Genomic DNA, 18,570 nt, shown 5'->3' on the forward strand with positions numbered 1-18,570 from the left:
ATGCATTAGTGATTCGCTTAACTCCTTCACTGCTACCGCCTTTTAAATGCCAAACATAAAAAGAAGCCAGCTTTGACATCACACATACTCACACACACACTTCTGATTGTGAGTGAGATGAATGTGGTTCAAGTAAGCATAATCGGTAGCTTCATTATCAGCAACACCAACGCTGGCAGCATTATCACTCACATTATCACCAGTTTTCTTTCAGAGGTGTGTTGTTGTTGGCATTTCTGCCAACGACATCAAAGTGATTGTGGACTGAAAATCATTGGCAGCCGCAATTTCACTTGACAACATTTGCATGCATTATCGACGACTCCGCTTTTGATTGTTGTAATATACACACATATCTACATATGTTGTTGTTGTGGTTGGCAGTTGTGTGTAAGAAAATTCGCAAAAATCACAGCCACCAAATTGGCTTAAAGATACGACAATTCTTCCATTTTTTTGCCTTTATTTTTTTGTCTGCAAATCCGCTGGCACTTTTCCACTTGAGCTGGCATTCCAGTTGAGATTACTTTGGCTTATTTGCGTATTTACACATGCGAAGTGACAACAATGACAGTACTTTCGGTCATACTCGTATGTCTGCACTCGCACACCATTTGAAGTATAAGTGTGTGTTTGCATATACATATATGAATATGTGCGTGTGTATTGAAGTGTGTATGAGTACTTTTTCTCTTTGCTGATTGCAAATGACAGCCCAATTGACAGCATTTTTTCTCTCATTTTATAAAGGATTCTTTAAAAGGGGTAAGTAAGGCTCTATTTTCTATTCGGACAGCTTTTACTAAATAATATGTACATAGCAAATTGGGTGGAGAATTGGTCAATTGGCATTGATTTGGGCACTTTTGTGTAAATATGAAAATATTGAAAAGGACGCTGATAAAAAGTAAATACATTTTCCGCTATTCGCTATAAAAATATACATGCTAAAGACAGTTACTGACCTTACGCTCCTACTAGAGTTACACAAAATACTAAACTCAGCTATATTTCAAGGAATAGAAGTTTTGGAAGACAAAAATCTTAAAATATAAAAGAACACTTTATAGTATAGTAAAATTTTTTGTTGCCCTGGATATTTTGATAGTTTCAAGTGTGCAGATTAAAGTTATTCATGAAATATTGAATGACTAGAAGTTTTTATAATATTTGTATTTCTTGTTTATTGATTAGATATTGACTTTTTAATCACGAATACTAAAATCTCGTGATCCCCACTCTTAGGTTCATTACGGGGAAAAATTATGCGGAAGGCTTTAAGATTTAATAAAAACTAGCTGACCCCGCAGCCGTTGTCCTGCGTGAAATTATATGCTTTGAAATGAAAAAAAGTTGAAATTATATTGTGTCGAAAATGATTTATTTTCGATTTTTCTACATTTTTTTAATGTAGCGCAGCTTAATAAACATCATTTTTTTGATTTCTGTTCTGGTGCGTAAATATAGAAAGAAGATGGGCTTCCAACTCGTCAACACGCCACTGGCCAATTTTCCCTGGAAATTGAATACGTTTGAAAGGAAATGGCTGTCCCTTGTATTCGATAACTGCGTCATAATCAGTCGGGTTCCATTACACAGTTTCGGCGCATGAAGATTGTGAAACATAATAATGACAGATCCAACTTTGAGACGCAAATGATGCTGGGGCATACCAAGGCTCTCCAAAGAATTTGGAAATTTCACTGGATAATTTACGGTTTCGTCTTAATTGTCAAGACGATCGATCGATTTATATGAGTTCAGTTTAAGTCATTAACATCGGTATTTTTATACTCTCGCAACAAAGTTGCTAAGGAGAGTATTATAGTTTTGTTCACATAACGGTTGTTTGTAAGTCCTAAAACTAAAAGAGTCAGATATAGGGCTATATATACCAAAGTGATCAGGGTGACGAGTAGAGTCGAAATCCGGATGTCTGTCTGTCCGTCCGTCCGTGCAAGCTGTAACTTGAGTAAAAATTGAGATGTCATGATGAAACTTGGTACACGTATTCCTTGGCTCCATAAGAATGTTAAGTTCGAAGATGGGCAAAATCGGCCCACTGCCACGCCCACAAAATGGCGGAAACCGAAAACCTATAAAGTGTCATAACTAAGCCTTAAATAAAAATATTTAAGTGAAATTTGGCACAAAGGATCGCATTAGAGAGTAGAGATTGGAAAAGTGGGTGTGGCCCCGCCCCTTACTGAGTTTTTTGTACATATCTCAGAAACTACTATAGCTATGTCAACCAAACTCTATAAAGCCGTTTTCTTATGGCATTTCTATATACAGTTTAAAAATGGAAGAAATCGGATAATAACCACGCCCACCTCCCATACAAAGGTTATGTTGAAAATCACTAAAAGTGCGTTAACCGACTAACAAAAAACGTCAGAAACACTAAATTTTACGGAAGAAATTGCAGAAGGAAGCTGCTTCTAGGCTTTTTTTAAAAATTGAAAATGGGCGTGGCCTCGCCCACTTATGGACCAAAAACCATATCTCAAGAACTGCTAGACCGATTTCAATGAAATTTGGTATATAATATTTTCTTAACACCCTGATGACATGTACGAAATATGGGTGAAATCGGTTCACAACCACGCCTTCTTCCAATATAACGCTATTTTGAATTCCATCTGATGCCTTTTCTGTATAATATATATGTACATTAGGAACCAATGATGATAGCGGAATAAAACTTTACACAAATATGGAATTTGAAAAATATGTAAATGACGTATAATGAAATCTCGATTATCACTTTATCATGCGAGAGTATAAAATGTTCGGTGACACCCGAACTTAGCCCTTCCTTAATTGTTGGCAACTAAAATTGCGCGTGCACTCAAGCAATTGCAGTTACTATAATTTTTCCAATGTGCGGATAAACATTCGTGATGAGTTCATCTTCCGTTGAAGTGAATTGACAAAAGGGATGTGAAATTGATATCAAACCATTGGAAGTATCAACCGAAATTTGCCCATTTCCAATTCTTAGCGAATACAATGTAAAATGTCTTCGGCAATGTCATTTTTTCGTATCCCATAATTAACGCGAATTTGAAGGCTGATATGTCGAAATGATCTTCCCGAAAACTATGCGAACTTCAGTGGCATGCGAAGTAACTATTGCATTGTCCTTCGTCTGTTTCCAGTGATTAGCATGTTCCAGCAAACGCAACTGCTGGCATGCTTCTCAAAAAGTTGCACACACTGTACCATTCAACTTCGATGTGTTGTTAACGTCGATATTCACGCCTCTAAATGCTAAATGTTCTGCCATTGTCGTCTGGTGAGCGACGCCGATACAGTGAATATCCATCATTTCCCACTTCCGTTTCCGAAAGAAAAGCGCATGAGTAGTGTTTCGTGCATTTATTGTCAGACATACAAACCAAAGTGGGATTGTAAGGTTCCCAAAGTCCATGAACCATATTGGTTTTCACCACTTCGTATAATTCTGGATCTATCTCTGAATCAGGAATTTCCGCTGAAATGAGTTCATCAATTTGATCTGGTGTAATCACCATCTGCATCCAAGGAAGAATGTGTGCGTGCGGCAACACGCAACAGAATACATTCAGCATCTAACAGCATTATATATATACCATAGGTTGCTTCAAGATAAAGACCGTCAAACATCGCAGCTATTGTTTAAAAAGTCGTGCTGTGATATCGTTACGATCGCTAGCTGATTGACCGCGATCCATAATTCCGCACGTATGTCATCGCATTTTGGGAGTACTTCTTGCCATTCTTTGGGCTGCCATACGTTGATGGCAAAAAGAACACCGACCAGTATTAGCGCGACCTCTTCGTGGCTTCGTAACAAATTTCAATCAGTAATTGATCACTTCGTCTGAAACACACATAAAGTTTTCACTGAATAATTTTCAATAATTTTTCCTTTGGATAGCCGGAATAAAAAAGCAAGCGACCGCAATTGAACGATTCAAATAATTTACAAATCAAAATATTGATAAACAAAACAAACAAAAATTGAAAAAAATGTGTATGGAAAATGTTACTTTTTGGAATTGTCCAATTTTCCGACTTCTCCTCATGAAAAGTATAAGGTATTTGTTTCTAAGCCTTTCCCGATCCACAACAAACAACCTTTAAAAATTTCATTAAGATTGGTTCAACCGTTCTCTTAGTGTTACTAACAAACATTCATTATACTCTCGCAACAATGTTGCTAAGGAGAGTATTATAGTTTTGTTCACATAACGGTTGTTTGTAAGTCCTAAAACTAAAAATAACCCTATATCTGGTTATATATACCAAAGTGATCAGGGTGACGAGTAGAGTCAAAATCCGGATGTCTGTCTGTCCGTCCGTCTGTCCGTCCGTCCGTGCAAGCTGTAACTTGAGTAAAAATTGAGATATCATGATGAAACTTGGTACACGTATTCCTTGGCTCCATAAGAAGGTTAAGTTCGAAGATGGGCAAAATCAGCCCACTGCCACGCCCACAAAATGGCGGAAACCGAAAACCTATAAAGTGTCATAACTAAGCCATAAATAAAGATATTAAAGTGAAATTTGGCACAAAGGATCGCATTAGAGAGGGGCATATTTGGACGCAATTGTTTTGGAAAAGTGGGCGTGGCCACGCCCCCTACTAAGTTTTTTGTACATATCTCGGAAGCTACTACAGCTATGTCAACCAAACTCTACACAGTCGTTTTCTTCAGGCATTTCCATATATAGTTCAAAAATGGAAGAAATCGGATAATAACCACGCCCACCTCCCATACAAAGGTTATGTTGAAAATCACTAAAAGTGCGTTAACCGACTAACAAAAAACGTCAGAAACACTAAATTTTACGGAAGAAATTGCAGAATGAAGCTGCACCCAGGCTCGCCCACTTATGGACCAAAAACCATATCTCAGGAACTACTAGACCGATTTCAATGAAATTCGGTATATAATATTTTCTTAACACCCTGATAACATGTACGAAATATGGGTGAAATCGGTTCACAACCACGCCTTCTTCCAATATAACGCTATTTTGAATTCCATCTGATGCCTCTTCTGAATAATACGAGTATATACATTAGGAACCAATGATGATAGCGGAATAAAACTTTACAAAAATACGGTATTTGAAAAATATGTAAATGACGTATAATGAAATCTCGATTATCACTTTATTGTGCGAGAGTATAAAATGTTCGGTGACACCCGAACTTAGCCCTTCCTTACTTGTTTTTATATATGTACATATGTATGTATGTATGTATGTTTCGTTTGTATGGGGGAAAAGAAAAGGGCTGTTTTTAGGGGTTTTCCGGAAATTATTCGAATTTTTCGCGCCGTAAAAACCATCTTTGAACTTCAACGAACATTTAAGAAAAATAATTAGCAAAATTGGTCCAGGCGTTATTGAGTTATGCGCGTACATACATTTTTGGTATTCATTTTTATTAAATAGACATACATAGATACATATGTAGATACATAGATTAAATGTGAAGATGTCTAGATATAAATTGTCTAGTTGAACTCAATGAAAATCTGTACATTTCAAAAGTAGCTTTCATTCCTTTAAAAATAAATGATCCCGAAATCATTACAATATATTAAAATCGCACAAAACCAAAACAAAAACACACCAGTTTGGGGAAAATGCGTTAAAACCAAGATACTTTTGACAAATCCTATGTAGAACATATTTCTAATTATGTATATCTATATTATCAATCAGCCAAAATGCGAAGGTAAATGACCTCTTTAAATAAAAACTCGCTTTCAGAAGAACAATTTTTATATAAGGAACCTTTGTCCTCTTCAGCAAGGGCGAAATGGTTTGGTTGGTTAAATATACATAAATGTTTATTATTTGACGGTAACAGAAAAAGGTTTATTGAGTTTGGATTGAGTTTCATCAATTTTTTTGATAAATGTCCTCTAACAAGATTTTTAATTCTTATATTATTTACTAATACTTAAGTCGCTCTATTCTTATTTATATAGTAAATACGTAGTAACCGTATAGGGCAACTTTCAAAGTATATAGTTTCAGACAGGACATATTAATATTTTACTTGAATTACTACGCAATTCCTTAGTATTGACAAATTTGTATGAAAACTAATGAACACTTAGAAAAGATTGAAGTTCGCCTGGCATTTTTACATATGTCGTTCAGTGTATAATTTCTATATACATATACAATAGTATAAACAGTATATATATACAGTTGAACTTCTATAATTCGAAATTTCAAATTTCATATAAACTTCATTCCATAACTCGAAGATTATTTAACTCGAAGTTTTTTATGTATTATGGTAATTCGAGTTAGGGGAATTCAACTGTATATATAATTGCTTGGATTCTGATCCTCTGTTTGACGATTTACATTTTAAGGCTTTCTCTGGGTATGATTCTGGAAGTTGCAAAAGCATAAAATCTTCGGTTGCATCCGAACTTAGCCCTTCCCTACTTGTTAAGTTTAAATTCTTTGCTTAAAACAAATGTTTATATCAATTTGTCATTTGAGGCAATGACAATCGTAAATTTTGGTCAAAACCTGTCACAAAATCTAGATAGCATTGAAGATGGCAATTACACCCCATTAATATGGCATCCCCAAAATTAAATATAGTAGCTAATTGTTGTCTACAAGTAATTTTTTTAATAAGAGGCCAGTTGTAAAGTTAGAGAGCAAAGAATTGGCAAATCGATGAAGGAAGCTAAAAATATCTTTTTTCTTAAAGTAAATCTACACTAATATTATAAAGAGGAAAGATTAGTACCTATTTTGTATGTTTGTATGTTTGTAATGAATAGGCTCAAAAAGTACTGGGCCGATTTAAAAAATTCTTTCACCAATAGAATGCTACATTCTTCCAATTTGACATAGGCTACATTTCATTTTGAAAAAAATTAGAAACAACTTTTTTTATTTTAATGAAAATGCTAACCAAATTCAAACCATGCTATTTATGTGTTTATATTAATGTGTATTTCAACTCAAAGAATACAGTACAGCCAGTGGAAACACCGCCAAAGCAAGGCCAACCAGTAGATTGAAATCAAGATGTGTTCTCAACTAATGCATTAGGACGAATTTACACAATCCACCCGAAAAACGACGACTGCTTCTACCTTCGGTTGCTATTGATTAATGTACGCGGATCAACTTTATTTGAGTCATTGCGTACTGCAAGTTTTGGAGAAGTAAGCCAGCAATTACAATTGCTGGAAGACGTTAATCACTGGAATGAAAATGAAGTTCGCACACTTTTCGCGATAATCATTTCGACATATCAGCCTTCAAATCCGTATCAATTATGGGATACGAACAAAAAAGACATTGTCGAAGACATTTTACATTGTATTCGCTAAAAATTGGAAATGGTAGAATTTCGGTTGATACTTCCGGTGGTGCGATATCAATTCCATCTTCCCTTTGTCAATTCACGAAAGATGAACTCATCACAAATGTTCGGACATTGGCCAAATTATCGTAACTACGATTCCTTAAGTGCACGCGCAATGTTAGCTGCCAAAAATACCGATGTTGTTGACTTAAACTGGAAGATTCAAAGTCAAATTCCGGGAGACTTGCGCTCATACAAATCGATCGATCGTCTTGATAATGAAGACGCGCCGTGAATTATCCAGTGGTATTTCTAAATTCTTTGGACAGGCTTGGTATGCCACCGCATCATTTGCGTCTCAAAGTAGGATCGGTCGTTATTATGTTTCGCAATCATCATGCCACGAAACTGTGTAATAGAACCCGTCTGATTGTGACGCACCTATCGAATACAAGGGGCAGAATGCTTAATTCTACGAATTCCTTTGAGATCTAACGATTTCCCATTTCAGTTCAAACGTATTTCGTTTCCAGTGAAAATTGCATGTGAGATGACAATCACCTAAAGATAGTCGCATAGTGTGAGGCATAAATTTGGAAATGTTATGTTTTTCACACGGCCGCACAGTGAGACAACGCCGGCATCAAATACAAGGAGTCATTGTAGAGCTCTGAAATTTTGCACAGGTTATTTTTGAGGCAATTCCAGTTTAAAAAAAAAAAATTAAGAAAATTCGCCCACTTTTACGCCCACCTGCCATACAGTCGAAATTTGTAAAATGCCGTATTGTCCGTAATACTTTAGGTATAACTTTCAATTTTGGTATAGTTGAATGTTATATAGTTACAAACATTATTTGAAATAAAAATTGAACTTTGGCCCACTTTTAACCCCATCACCCATACTACCTCAACATAAAAAGTGCCATATTTTCTAAAATATATTAAATACAACCTTCAAATTCTATATTACTGTAATTTATATCATTTAAAATGTTTCATGCAAAAATTACAATAACACGCCCACTAATACGCCCACCTCCCATTGAAATGCAATAAAAAAAAACAATATTTTTTTTTCATTCAATCAATAATTTTTTAACATCATCATGGTATTCTAATTTTTTCAATTTGTTTCTCATTCTAAATGAATTAATATAAGGATCTGATGATATTTGCAAATAGTGGATTACATCTTCATTCGTAGAAATACGTGAATTTTTACGAGAATGGAATAGCCTACAGTTTCTATACTCCTTATTCATTGCTTCTTGCGCTTCTTCGGATAACATTCCTGTAGCAAAAAAAAAGTACACGAGTACACAAAATGAACATATGTTTGAGCAAAAAAAAAACTGGTTTGGCTCAGCGGATGGAAAAAATGCCCAAAAACCAACAACAACCAAAACCAAAATTATGCTCACTATATTAGGCTGCTTATGAGCTTTGGACAACAAAAACAATTATAATGCAAGAGACTATTTTCTATTTTCCTGTCAGGCGACAAGCGGCACTACAATATAACAATTAAACTAACCACATTAGAAAGTGATCATAACACAACTTAGATAAGAACAATATCTCGCACTATCAATTTAAATTAAAAATTATGTAACTATCTAACCCAAAGTCAATGACCTTCAACAAAATTATCTATCAAATTAATAACGTTAATTTATGTAAACAAGAATATTTTTATTAAAACATAAATGATCCTTAAAGCATAATTCTGAATAACTAACAAAAAACAAATGTAATTTATTACTATTCTCTTGCACAATAAGTGAATAGTAAACAATTAAAAAAAATAAAAGTAAAAAGTTGTAAACATGCTATTGAATGCTAACATACGTATAGGGACAGAATGTGCGCGTTACGTACTTTTTGTAGTTTTTTGTATGTTTAATGTGCTTTTGCAAACTTTTGCTATATGTCCTCTACTTTAAATTAAAGCTGAGATTTCAAACTTTCATTTGGTATAAGTCTTCACCTAGGGCAAAATGCAAAATATTCAATTTTTGCACCACAATTCTGTTGTTAAGAAAAAAAAAATTGTGTTTTTTTTTTAAATTTATTTTTTCATTTACTCATTCTACAATAACTAAATTAATTAAAAAAATACTTTAAAGTTACATTTATTATGTATTTTTATTTGAATAAGCTTTTGATTATTACATATTGAACTAACATATTTCAAGCGCGTTGGCATACCTCAACTTTGACCTGCTCTAGATCAAAAAGTAATGAATTTATGAGGCTGAAATTTCAGGGAATTGTTACTCATATATCTGTTAAAATACTGTGAAAATTTCATCCAAATTGGACGACACGTTAAAAACCATTTTTTGTCGCGGTTACTATTGGGCTGTCTCACTGTGGGCCGTGGCGTGCTCACGAGTTGGAAAACCATCTTTTCTGTACTTGTTGTTTATCAAGCTGCGTTACATTGAAAGAAAAAAACAAAAATTAAATGATAAATTTAACTTTCTTTTCATTTCAAAACACATAATTTCACGCAGGACAACAGCTGCGGGGTCAGCTAGTTTGATAATATAATTATAATATTGTGCGAATAGTGTAAAAACTGATGACATCAAACTAAGAGTTCTGTAATAAATAATTATATGTATGAATGTACCAGCAATACATATATCTAGTAAAAACTTAAATAAATATGCAAATTACTATAAATGCATTAACTGTTGATTCACGATTAAAATTGTGTACATAAACAAACATTTTCTTTGACACATTTTTAAACAAAGACATACGTAGTTAATTTGCAAGGTAAATTGTTTTTTAATAAATATGTTAAATGGAAGATAGAGCCAGCGGAGACAGTGATCGGCACATTCTTAATACAAACATAATTACCATTTGTATGGGCGCAAATGACATTCAATGGCAACGTTAAAACCATAAAAGTAATAAAAATAAAGACAACTTTTATTTTCTGTTGACAACTGACAATTTTGCTGTCACTAATTGTTTTCTTTTTAATTACGACAAGCAAGGTACTTTTTTATTTTATTGCTCTTTTGTCAGCTTCTGCTCAATAAAATGGCAAATGAATGCGCCTGTCGATTGTCAACTGGTTGTTGCGGGTAAAAATAATAATATAAATAAAAATGAAGAAATTCGAAACAGAAATAATTGTTTCAAACAAATTAAATTCGTGCCAATTGCCATCGAACGCTTTTACGAACGGATGAAAATTGAAATCAAAAAATTCTTCAAAAGATAATGAAAAATTGCGAACTCCTCAGCTACTCAGCTACTCAGCAACAAGCTACAAAATAACCATAGACATTTTTGTTATTTTCTCTGCTTCTTCTTGCTCGTTGCTGCTGTTATTGGGACACACTGGCGCTTGCAGTTTCGGTTGATTGCCTGACGGGCTGCATTTTGTTCATTCCTTTCGACCGGAAGTTGCCTCCACTACTCAACTCAGGCGAAAGCTTGCACTCATGCGTGTACATACATACTTTAATACATATGAATATATGCATGTACATATGTATGTCTGAGTGTTGCAGAGCAATCAATTTTCAGCCAACACAACTCTGTGCTTTTTCCAATGGCCACCTTCCATTTACTGTGCCAGCCTGTTGTTCTTCATAGCACACTATATATGATACTCGTATACATACATGCATAAGTATTGATATGGACGCTGTAAATATAAACATCCATACATTTGCTGTTTCCATTTCGTTAACATTTTTACTCCGAACGACACTGCCGTTGCTTCAATTATTTGTTTTTGTTTTGTTCCATTCAATGGTTGCGCCACTCGATAGAAATTGGCGACGCCATTGCTGTTGTTGCTCCTCCAAAACTTTTACAATTGGATCGAGTTGATTTTTCACTCCCCTTCGTTTGTCAGACTTTTCAATTCATAGCACCACTCCTCCGGGCTGTACATTTTTTCACTTTCTCGGTTTGTCTCCTGCATTTTCCAAAGCCTTTGTTCTTACTTTTTGGTATTCGCTCTTTGTTCTTGAGAAGAGGGTATAAGCCCATTCATCGTGCCAATTACTTTTTGAAATAGTCAGATCTTTTGTGTTTTTGGCAACTTTTAATTGTCAACTTGTTTCATGTTCTCACTTTATACGGAATTTATGAGGAGTTCGAGTGTAGTTCTATACGAAAACCAAATATGGACAGTCGTCAGTGGTGACCAATAGTTCATTAACCAGCAATATAAAATATTTCGTTATATTTTATCATGGAAAAAAGAAAAAAATATTAACTTTGGTTGCAACGAAGTTATAATACACTTTACAGGTGCATTTCTTATAGCACGAAAGTGTATAAAAAGATCTTTAAAGTCGTGTTCGACAATAGTTCATTTTAAATTTTATGAAAATAACTTGTCAAAGAAAAAAACTTTTCCATACAAGGACTTGAGTTTGAACACTCTGTTTGTATGGGAGCTTTGTCCTATTGTAGTCCATATTCGACAAATGAGCAGTTTCTTGAAATGAAAAGGATGTAGGCAAAAAAAAAAAAAAAAGGGTGTCCGCAGTTTCCTTTTTGTTGTTACTTCGTGGCAAACTTAATATACTACGTCAGGGTATAAAACAGTGACTTTAAATATGACCACAATACGTAGGTTGCCTTTTATATTTCGTGATTTGAGAATAAAAACATAATCAAAAATCGCTTTACAGTTTTTTCAAAATATTCTCCTTTAAGACTCAAAACACTGAAAAAATTTGCTTACAATCAAATCCTCAAAGAATATTGATTGTTTCACTAAATTCGTCTTGGAGGGATCTACGACCTCGATTGAATTAACCACTGTTCCTGAGATAGTCCTAGTCGATAGTTGCTAAAATAATTCGCTCGAAAATTCTCCTGTTTCAGTTCCATTTTTACCGAGATGAGCTTTTTAATTTACTGTAATTGTAATACAAATAGCGCTCGTATGTCAAAATGTTCTGAGTACGCCAGAGGGCTACCAAATCCCGAAATATAAAAGGCAACTTAGATTAAAAATCTTAACAATAGATCATTCAAGTAAACTTAATCTTAAATTATCTTTTATGTATCGATTAACTAATTTCACTAAATATAGTTACCACGTGATATCAAAAGTTGTATTTAAGGTTACCATACGAAAAAAGAACAAAGGACGAAATAGACAAATTGTTTTCCATATTTTTTGTTGCCTTCGTGGGACGCCATTTGATTGCATTTTAACACCCTCTAGCAATTACAGAGAATTTTTATTACATTTCGTATTTGCAAAAACAATATTTACATAGTAACGGGATATGTGTGTGTAGAGATGAATGTGCTTGTGTGCACAGTAGTAATCTCGGTGACTTAATTACTTCGCACAAAAGTCAAGCAAATAAATTTGAAAATGGCCAAGGACGAGCCGCAGCGCACAAAAAGAGCGCAACTACATATGAAGAAAGGGGAGGCGTACAATTTGGCAATCAACAAAGGAATAGACATTTCCAAATATGTATAGCTCCATTTATATGTGTATGTATATAATCATAAATATTATAGGAATATGTGAATGTAGAGAATAATATGCGACATAATACAGTCCCAGATACAAAGGGATGCATGCACATATTGTATATAGATTACAAGATATACAAGTATAAATATATAAAAGTGACTATGATTAAGTAATTTTATAGCATTTTAAGTTTTTTTATAATTACTTACTTTGGAAGAAAAGTGGTTTTATATTCTAATACGAAAGACGTTGATCGACACTCTCATTTTAGTCACCTTATTAATGGATAGCCGTCTTAGGCAGTGTTTTAGTTCGATATTTCAAATAATGATATTGCACAAACCAAACTGATAGATAACATATTGAATAACTACTTATAGTATTGTGCAGAAAATATGGGAGGGGTCATGGACGAAAACACTCCAGCTCTGAAAGTATTCGACGCTGTACCCGCCGGGGGAAGCAGAGGAAGAGGAAGACCTCCAGTCCGTTGGAAGGACCAAGTGGAGAAGGACCTGGCTACGCTTGGAATATCCAATTGGCGCCACGTAGCGAAAAGGAGAAACGACTGGCGCGCTGTTGTTAACTCGGCTATAATCGTGTAAGCGGTGTCTACGCCAATTAAGAAGAAGAAGAAGATGGAGTATAAAAAGCCAAATTTATTTCTTTTATATATGCAACTTATATATTATACAACTTCTTCCGAAAACAACTCACGAAAATTGAAAGGTTCAAACAGTAAATAGCCACAATTCTTTTTGAAAATTAAAGGGTTTTATAACGGTATTAAAAATATTAGTCCTAATTTTTGTTAAAGGAAAACACACATAAAGATTTGTTTGTATGTCCAATAAAAGTATGAAAGTATGCAAACTTTCTTAAAAAATTTTTCTCAACATACTGGATTTTCAACTTTTGTTTTCTTATCAAATCAGATTTGAATAATTAATTAACATCACATTGTCTACATGCTACGCACACTACGTCTCGCCTTGCTTTATGCTAAACATCATATTTTTGCATAAAAGCTTATGTAAATTTTCGCAACAATTTATGTTTGGTCCACACTGCACGTTTTCGAAAAACAAAGTTGGAAATATTCTACCACTCCAGCTCTCGCTAATTAATTCTTAATTTCAATTAATTTTTTCCAGTTTTTGATTTTTTCCTGTTATACATATAGTACATACATACTACGGCTCTTAAAATTATTCGAATAACCTCAAACCCGGTTATTCAAATATCCTGTTTGTAACCGTTCGTATGAATATAAACCGGTGGCATACTTTAAAGGAATTATTAGAGCAAAGTTTTATCTCGTTATATTAACTACTTCTTGATTTGTGTACCAGAAAGTGAAAGAATCAAGAGGATTTTAAAATTGTGTTATATGGGAAGTAGGCGTGGTTGTTGTCCGATGTCGCCAATTTTCACACTGTGACATAGGAATATGAGTGAAATGTTAAGTACTAACTTTAATCGAAATCGGTCGGTCGGGTTTCTCTCATACCATCGCGGAGGTAGAATTTTATGTCTCTGGCGTATTTAGTTATTGATTTATTGCGCTTTTAGTAGTTGTGAACAGTACCATTATATGAGGAGTGAGAGGGGTTATCTTCCGACTTCATTCATTTCCACACTGTCGCTAGGGGTTCTTATAATATTTGAGCTGAACAAATTTGGTTGTTGAAGCTTTAGTAGCTTAGGAGATATATTGTATACATTAAACTTATTGGAGAGCGCGGCCACGCCTACTTTTTCGAAATTACCACAGGTGCCCCCTGTACTAAATTACAGTTTTATACAACCGTTAGGTGAACAAAACTATTATACTCGGTAGCAGCAGGTTGCAAGAGTATAAAAATGTGTAGAAGTCGAACACTTACTATTAGAATAGTCGACAACGAACGGTTAACCATGACTATTCGGATACCGCGAACCGAATATTAATATTCGAATAATGCTCTATCCGGTTAGTCGATTAGTCAAATACCAAGAGCTCTAGTACACACATAGTATATGTATGTAAGTATATGTACGTGTTCATATGTAAATTTATAACTAATTTTCGGCATTTTTAAATGGTTCGACAGGATTGTAGGTTGTAAACAGGTTTTGTCAAACTGAACTTGTAAGCGTGCCAAGCTGTGAAGGGTCACAAACCTTATATTTTAGTGACAATAAAAAGTTCGAAATTTGCCAAGAGCGAATTGTGGGAATTTTGTTAAGGTGTTTGAGCTAGAAATGATAGAAGAAGGCGCAAATATTCAAATATACAGATATATTTATTAGGCGTGCGTCTGTAATTTAATTTTCTTAAAAAATTTCTACCACAAAAAGTTGTTTGTTCGTTTGAGAGGTCAATATGGAATTTGATGCACAACTGCAAGAGATTCCATATACGAATATTTTATTATTCTATTACAATCATACTGAAGGTATTGATGCTAATATTTAAACTTTATTTAATTTGAACAATTATTCAATAGTCGTTTTTCGTTCTGAATCCGCTCATATTTATCATAACTTAATCTAAATATCGGTGAGTCGTCAAAAGTTTCTAAAGTCATCAGGTTGTTAATAGTATCAGTTGGTGTTAACTTCTAAGTCACGTGTACTTATTCATTGAATAGTAAATATATTTCTTCTCAAGCAGATTACCTTGATTACCAAATTCGAATATCATAAACAGATCATAACTAGAGCTGCCACAGCTTCCCTTGCGACGAAATATTTCCTGTAGAAATAAATTCGATTTTATGTGAATGATTGAAAAATTAATATTCTCTGCCTTGTTAGTGAGTGAACCAGTTTAGTTTTAGCACTTTATTATGCGGAGGTAAGATTTTTAAAAGCGGCTCCCGCCTTAATTGGCTAAACGTTTATGAATCGATTAAATGAATATTAAACACGCCAAATAGTACAGTTTTTTATTATTGCAGCCTTGAGCATAACTCTAACACATACCGTTATAATGTTTTAGCATTACTAAATATAATACATTCTTATCTCACCAACAGATATTACTATGACAAGAATATTATGACAAAAGTGCATGGCAAACGTTATGCGTACAAGTTCGACTTTCAAGGCTTGGCCGCCGCCACACAACCCGCCGCCAGCGATCCCACCTACAAGTACCAGAGCGACTTGTTCATGACACCATATCATCATAGCGCCAAACTGAGCTCATTTATGAGTCCGCATCATGGTATGACATCGTCATCAGGTAGTTTACACGCTTTACTTTCCTTCTCATTTTCCCAGCACCAATTATTGTTTACGTCTTTATTTTATTGCCTTTGAAATCGTAAACTTTTTATTACACTATACTGTTAGCAGAAGTTTTTTATTACCCCACTGATTTGAATTTCTAATAACACATACCCACTTCTCTATTTCTCTTTATTTCTCTATTACAGCATCGATATTCCCATCGGCCGCTTCGTGGGGCAATTGGGGCAACCCGGCCACAAATCTCTATCAGCCGCACTCGATGGGCCATGTGACGCCGTCGCATGTTGCGCCTCACCTCAGCTCCTATCCGCATTATGCATGACCATCATCGTCCGGCGGTGGCTTCTAATATGAGAGCAACGCCATCGTTAGCGGCAGCAGCGCCCATGCTGCCCACGCCGCGCATGCAGCTGCCGCAGCCAGCAGTGTTGGTTCGATGAGTGGTGGAGGTGGCGGAGGCGTTAGTGTGGGCATCAGCAGCGGCAGTGGTAGCGGCAGCAGTAGTAGCAGCGCGGCTGCCATCAATGCCGCTGCCACATTGCATTGTCTCACCTCAGTGGGCAGTAGTCATAGCAGTGGCGGCAGCGGTAGCATTAATGGCAGTGGCAGCAGTGGTGGTGGTGGCGCCGGTGGCGTTGGCATTGGCGCTAGCAGTGGTGGCAGCGGTCTGGGTGGCGGTGGTGGTGTACATGCAAGTATAGGACTCACGGCGATGGGCATGGCAGCGGGCTGCGGCGGTGGTGGCGGTGGATTGAGTGCTTTCGGTAGTGGTGCTGGCAGTTTAGCGGCGTTTGGTGGCAGTGGCGCTAGTAGCAGCAGTTCCAATGGTAGTGGCGCAAATCATCACCATCATCATCACAATAGTGTAGTTGGTGGCATTGGCGGTGGCGGCAATAATTTGAATATAGCAACTGCAACCCTAACGGCTGCTCCAACGCATAGCGTCGGCGCGAGCAGTGGCTTTGGCAGTTTGGGCGGCATTAGTGTGGGTGTGGGTGTCGGTATGGGCATGGGTATGGGCGGTGGCAACCTCAACTCTCTTGTTGTTGGTAATCGATTAATGAACACAGGCTTACCGACGATATTGAAATGATGCCATTTCAATGCGGAAAGTTTTGCATAACGATGAGGCGAGCAGCGCGCCCAACCTGCCAGGCGTCGTCCCAACAAATGTGCGCAACAACAATGCTTATGCTCGTATAACGACCAGTAGGAATTGGAAAAAACAATGGCAAGCAAGCCACTGCTAACCGACCAGCAACCCCAAATCGCTTACCCCATATGTATGTGGGTGTATCTATATACAAGTATTATGTTTATAAATCACAAACTGGAGACCCAATACCATTACACCATTTTACATTCATTTCGAGTACAAAACTAAAATCGTTCATGCTTAGATTAGCGGAAGAAGAAATATGTAAAATACGAACATTGAAAGTATTATCGTTAAGAAGAAGAAGGTAAAAACGAACAAGCAACAGACGTTAATAGTCTTTGATGTGTAAATGTTTCTACACATGCGGCAAAAATATGTAATCTACTGAATTTTGTTGCAAAATAATTTTTTATATGAGCATCCCTCTTTTGTCGTTAAGCTTCTTTAGCGCCATTATCATTGAAATATACCCCGATTTAAAGTTAAATCAGAAACTATTAGATTTACTCGTGATTCGGATACTTTCATCACTCTTCGGCTTTGAAGCATATTTGAGAATACTTTTAGCATTAACCCCTGAAACAATGAAATTTGTAAATTTGTTTTTCGATGGTAATTACTATAGAATTCCTTGAGAATGTAAATTTTGGCATACATTTTCAATAAATATTTGTACGTATGTATGCTTCGTGTATTTTCAGCAATATTAATTTCATTAAACGAAATTTATAAGCACAGTTTCTCGTGTGCTATTTTATTAATGAAGAATAGTTAAACAATAGCTGTAAGAAACCTTTAGCGTAAAAGACGCTTTTTAAAAATAAATACATTTGCCCATAGGTAATTTTAAGTTTAAAATTAACGAAAAATTTAAAAATTATTATAAAATGTAAATATGTATGTAACGAGAAAAAGAGTTATGTAAAGTATTAATATTTATTTATTATTTTATGATTCCATTATGATATTAAAATGAATTCTTTTTTTCGATATTTCGTTGTAACGTTTGAGAAAAAATGTTTCAAAAATAATCAAACTAAGTATATATTTCAATAGCGATTTCTTTCAGAACACAGAGTCTGTCAATTTTAAAAATTTCCTCCTCAAAAGCAAAGTTTCTATAAAACACTTGGCGCAATTTTACCAGATAGGCGGGTTTTTCCGGATGTGCCGGATCTTTCGAGAATTTAAATCCGAAGTTTATGACAAAGATATTGAACCGATGTCGTTTTATATAGATCTCCCTACTCCAATGATTTCCCGTCGATGCACAGATTCACAGCAGTTTGGGGAGAATTCACTTTAGTGGTGTAAACTCTTTTTTAATCACTATATTATTTTTCTATGCTATTTG

General features: G+C 35.3%; 2 protein-coding genes across 4 annotated transcripts in view; both read left to right on the forward strand.

Annotated features, from left to right (window-relative positions):
* The window catches only part of LOC126761150 (DNA-binding protein D-ETS-3), an 87,225-nt gene extending 70,827 nt beyond the window's left edge, over window positions 1-16,398 (forward strand). For 2 of the 3 annotated variants that reach the window (XM_050477105.1, XM_050477104.1), the window contains exons 9-10: window positions 15,841-16,049; window positions 16,243-16,384. In XM_050477105.1, coding sequence (XP_050333062.1) covers window positions 15,841-16,049; window positions 16,243-16,379 — 346 coding nt within the window. In that variant the 3' untranslated portion in view covers window positions 16,380-16,384. Of the gene's footprint in view, window positions 1-15,840; window positions 16,050-16,242 lie in introns of all 3 variants that reach the window. The other variant, XM_050477106.1, reaches the window with a different exon arrangement.
* Window positions 16,399-16,493: 95 nt separating this feature from the next.
* Window positions 16,494-17,150, forward strand: LOC126761566 (sericin-1-like). The gene has a single exon (XM_050477870.1). The coding sequence runs from the start codon at window positions 16,494-16,496 to the stop codon at window positions 17,148-17,150; it is 657 nt and encodes a 218-aa protein (XP_050333827.1).
* Window positions 17,151-18,570: the final 1,420 nt, after the last annotated feature.

The sequence above is a fragment of the Bactrocera neohumeralis genome, chromosome 6 (assembly GCF_024586455.1).
Source record: "Bactrocera neohumeralis isolate Rockhampton chromosome 6, APGP_CSIRO_Bneo_wtdbg2-racon-allhic-juicebox.fasta_v2, whole genome shotgun sequence".
In the NCBI taxonomy this organism is placed as follows: Eukaryota; Metazoa; Arthropoda; class Insecta; order Diptera; family Tephritidae; genus Bactrocera; species Bactrocera neohumeralis.